At 43.8% G+C, this 4,931-nt stretch overlaps 1 protein-coding gene across 1 annotated transcript; it reads right to left on the bottom strand.

The window, feature by feature from the left end:
- Nucleotides 1-3,075: 3,075 nt before the first annotated feature.
- On the bottom strand, nt 3,076-3,546 carry LOC107019335. The gene has a single exon (XM_015219858.1). It carries the CDS (start codon nt 3,544-3,546, stop codon nt 3,076-3,078), a length of 471 nt encoding a protein of 156 aa, XP_015075344.1.
- Nucleotides 3,547-4,931: the final 1,385 nt, after the last annotated feature.

Below are 4,931 nucleotides of genomic sequence, written 5' to 3' on the forward strand. Positions count from 1 at the left end.
AGATGGGGGCGTCGATCAAGATGAGTTAGGGGCCCTGCTGGCTGCATCCAAAGAAGAAGCCGAAGTTGGATGATCATTCTATGGTGCATCAGGGTCAGCCCCTTGGTCTCTCTCAACAGTGTCTGCCAAGTAATCGCGCAATAGACGCATCTTAATCCCGGGGCCTCTGTGTGGCACTGCTACATTGGCCTCATCCTTGATGAGGCCTATATCAACTGTTCCCACCGGACTACGATAGTATTACAGTACCATATTGTCACGCTGGCATCCCTACACAGCTGGAAAATGAGAAATGTGAAGGGGTAAGTGGTAGAGGTCATGAAGGCCCTCTCATTAATCACCGATATAAGTACCCGTGCGAAGTCTATATCCAGTCCCCTACCAGAGCACTAACACTACCGTTCTATCCCATGTAACTACATTATCAGCTAGCGCGGGTGATAACGAGTGGCGGACCAGCAACTAGAAGAAATTCGCTACAAAAGTAAGGGGCGCCTTCATGATCATACCTCGAGGATCTATCACCTAATCTTCTCTCTCACCATCGATTATTAGATATTGAGCCAACCATTTCTTTGTCGTCTCACGATGCGCAACACTCCGACCAAATTCACCACTCTGTACAACTTGGCACCTGTAGTCAATCTCTACAGTATTGGGAATCCTCTGTGGGCCGTCAGTGGGGCCGTATAGGAAATAACAGATGGTAGCCTCGGATAGGTCAACCCGACAGACCCAGACTAATGTATAGGTGAGAGGGTCTAGTCTGGTAGGTCTTGCCCGCCTGTCTAGAGAATCTCTGAGAGTAGCTACATAAGAATCAGAGAACTCCCAGACTATCTCCTCACTATAGGGGCCCAAATCCCGAACCATCCAGTCAAACTTGTGCGAATTGAACATCCTGTGCACCTCGGGGACCATGTGTAAATTACCGTGAGGACTCGACGCTCCATTATAACTAGCCGAGTCATCATCCCCTTTTCGTTCAATGTTTTTGCATCTCTTACACCTGGTATTGAACCTCGACGCACTACCGGTTTGGTTCATCAACAACAAGTGAGGTTCATCAACTCGGGGTGCGGGTGCAGACCTTGAACTGGTAGCCTTATCAAACAAGGTTTGCTGGTTTTGGCCCTCCGACCTAGTGTCTCCCTGACAAGGGGCACCGGATACAGTTGCCGCTTTTGACCAGAGGATTGGGCCGACCCTGAAGCGGAGACATACTCAGACCTGGATGCTGAGCACCCCTTAAGAAGTAGAGGCAACCCTGGACGGTGAAACGGTCAGCGCGCACTCCTTATCAGAATGGAAGGCAGTGACTACGTTGAAAGTCACCTTCCAATGGGTACCCCTAGTGATCCTAGCTGCTGCAGTAGGTGTTGTGGAACTTAGTGGAACATAAGTTGTGTCTTGCTTGTTATCAGAATCTACGATCATCCTACGAGACGGGGCAACCGAATTGGATTTTCCCCTCATGGTGTAGACAATGCCCTTATTGGGAGCCATCGGTACATGTAGAGTGGTTGTTAGTCTAAACTCAGCATAATTACACACTCGAAAAACAATGGGGCGAAGAAAACTTGCAACTCAAAAAAAAACACAGACGGTTGTAGAGTCAGATCGACGGGCACTATTGACAGTCCGTCGATCACGACCGTCGTCTGAAACTTAGAACTTATTCAAGAAAGGAAAGAAAACATATTTTTCTGATGGAAACGACGGTCGTGCAGAATGGTCTGTTGATCAATCGACGGACAATAGTCCACTTCCGTCGTTTAACACTAAGATTTATTTTAGAAGTTGGAGAGAATAGGTTCTCTGATGGAAATGACGGACGTGCAGAACGGTCAATCGACGGATCGTAGTCCTGTTCCTCTGTTTTAAACTTAGGCATTTTCAGCGTGATTCAATGGATGGACCCCATCGACGGTGCGTAGACGGAGTCTCGTATTGTTGGGTTGAGACAGATTTCAGGCCTTTTATAAGTTCCAACTTTTAATTCCTTTAGTGACTCCTTTTTACACAATCAAGTTTTAGACATGTATTCTTAACACAGTAACATTGAGTTTGTCACTCTTAGGGTTCCGATTTCATATAATTATTAACCGAATTCAGTCAGAAAAAGGAACCCTAAGTCAGAATTTTCTGACAGACAGAGACACCCACTTTTTAGATAGACCTAATAGGCTAACAACCACATTCTATCATTTCGAAGGACAAAACTACACAATTTTTTAGCATGCAATTTCAGTTAATTTAGTGCCAAGGTCAAGACCCACTTCCAGATTTCCTTAAACAACTTTGAACGAGAATTCAAAGTTAGAGGGAAATCGAAATACCTTTAGTACGGAGTGGTGTGGTTGTGAGATGAACTTTCAAGAAGTAGCCTACGCGCCCAAACTCGATCACCGGCCGAAAAAATGGAGAAGAGAGAAATTGGAAGAGATGGCAAGTTTGGGAAGTAAGAATTTTTATTTAGGAGTGATTTGGGCCTTGGACAGATCGATTATGAATGAATAAGGATGGAAATAAGGGAGAAAAATGGTTATGGAAGGGAATTTCAAAAGAAATGGAAGAGGGGATGAATTTGAACAGTTATGTCTTTTAATATTACTGCCCGGGTCGGGTCGGGTCACAGGAAGATTTGGACCTAAGAGACCCCGTCGATTGGGACCATCGATCACTTCAATACATAGAAAAATTGGGAATATACATGGGATCTATGGACACCATCGATGGCCCGTCGATGGAACGACGGTCCATTGATAAGGTTCGTAGACCTCTACATTAGACCATTTTCTGTAGATTTTTGCTTTTGCTCCCTGCACATGTAGTTCACATTAGGCCATTCATTTTTTGTTTTTCTGGACTCTTTTGTGACACGGATCCTATTCTAATATCTAGCCAACATTAACACACAAACAAAAATGAAATAATGAGAAGAAAACAAAACAAAAAGCACGAATATTTCTACAAAGAAAACAAAACCTATTGTTGGCTAAAGGATACAACTTGGGTTGCCTCCTAAGAAGCGCTTGATTTAAAGTCGCGGCACTACGCAGGCCCCTTGATTATTCAGACTTCATCAAGAATGTAGGCCTCAACTACTTCATGCACACTCTCCGCATGTCCTAGATATATCTTTACATTTTGCCCGTTGACTGTGAACTTTGCGCCTTCCTTATTCTCCAACTCAAATGCTCCACGTGGGAACACTTTAGCGATGAGGAATGGCCCTATCCACTTGGACTTGAGTTTGGCTAGAAACAAGTGTAGCCTAGAGTTGAATAGCAGCACCAAATCAGCAACTGCAAATTCTCGCTTTTCAGTCCTTTGTTCGTGATACTTCTTCATCTTCTCTTTGTAAATAACTGAACTTTTATAGGCCTTTAGGCGAAATTCATCTAGCTCGTTCAACTGATTTAGTCTTTGTTCTGCCGCTTCAGTCCAATCCAACTTCAGTTTTTTCATTGCCCATATCACCTTTTGCTCTAGCTTGACCGGAAAGTGATAAGTCTTCCCATATACAAGTTGGTATGGAGACATACTTATGGGACTCTTGTATGTGGTGCGGTAGGCCCAAAGAACATTATAAAGCACCAATCCGTTGTATTAGCGTTCACCGTTTTTGCAAGAATTTTCTTGATTTCATGATTGGACACCTCAACTTGCCCGCTAGTCTGTGGATGGTAATGCGTAGCAACATTATGGCGAGTTTCTCTAATAGCCCTTTGAAAAATTTATTAAAGATTTGAGAGCTACCATCACTAATAATGGCCCTAGGTGGGCCAAATCTGGAGAAGATGTTCTTTTTCGAGAATGCGGTGAAACTCTTTCCTTCATTGTTTGGAAGCGCAATTGCTTCCACCCATTTCGACACATAATCAACCGCCACAAGAATATACTTCATCCCATGAGAACTTACAAATGGTCTCATAAAGCCAATCCTCTATACATCATATCGCTCAATCGCCAGAATAAGATTCAAGGGGAGTTCTTGCCTCTTTGAAATTTTGCCATCTCGTCGACATCGATCACAAGATTTGGGGATATAATGAGCGTCTTGGTGAATGGTTGGCCAATAATACTCACACTACAAGATCTTATGCGCAGTACGCATACCACTATGGTGCCCACCCATATGCGAGGAGTGACATGCCTCCAAAACACTCAACATCTCGACCTCAGGTACACAACGAGGAATCATCCCATCAGCACAACTCCAGTATAAGCAAGGCTCATCCCAAAAGAACTTTTTCACATCATCCATGAATTTTTTCCTCTGGTGGAAGGTCATGTCTGACGGAACTACATCACTTGCCAGATAATTCGCAAAATCTGTGAACATGGGATCAAATCTTAAGAAGCGGCCAATACATGTTCATCTGGGAATGCATCCTCAATTTCAGCCTTTTCTCCTAATTCAAGCATAGCTTCATCCTCAAATCTAGACAAGTGGTCGGCAACTTGATTCTCAGTCCCCTTTCTATCTTTTACCTCAAAATCAAACTCTTGAAGCAATACTACCCATCTTATCAACCTTGGCTTAGCGTCCTTCTTCGCCATCAAGTACCTCAAGGCAGAATGATGGGTATAGACTATGACCCTCGTTCCATGCAAATAGGAGTAGAATTTCTCGAATGCAAATACCAGTGTAAAAAGTTCCTATTCAGTTACTGTGTAGTTCTTCTGAGTTTCGTTTAGGGATTTACTCCCCAGTAGATGGGGTGAAGGATTTTACCCCTTCTCTGTCCCAATACCACACCAAGTGCAACCCCACTCGCATCACATACCACTTCAAATGGCTCACTCCAATCTTGTGAAATAATAATGGGTGCGACGCCAACTTCTCTTTCAACTCTCAAAATGCATTCAAACAGGGTTCATCGAATCGAACTTACATTCCTTCTCGAGCAGTTTGCACAAAGGGT

This window comes from Solanum pennellii, chromosome 5 (genome assembly GCF_001406875.1).
Source record: "Solanum pennellii chromosome 5, SPENNV200".
Lineage (NCBI taxonomy): Eukaryota > Viridiplantae > Streptophyta > Magnoliopsida > Solanales > Solanaceae > Solanum > Solanum pennellii.

What these genes read in the sequence shown, in the direction of transcription:
- LOC107019335 (XM_015219858.1), bottom strand. Translation starts at nt 3,546, where the DNA reads ATGTCTCCATACCAACTTGTATATGGGAAGACTTATCACTTTCCGGTC.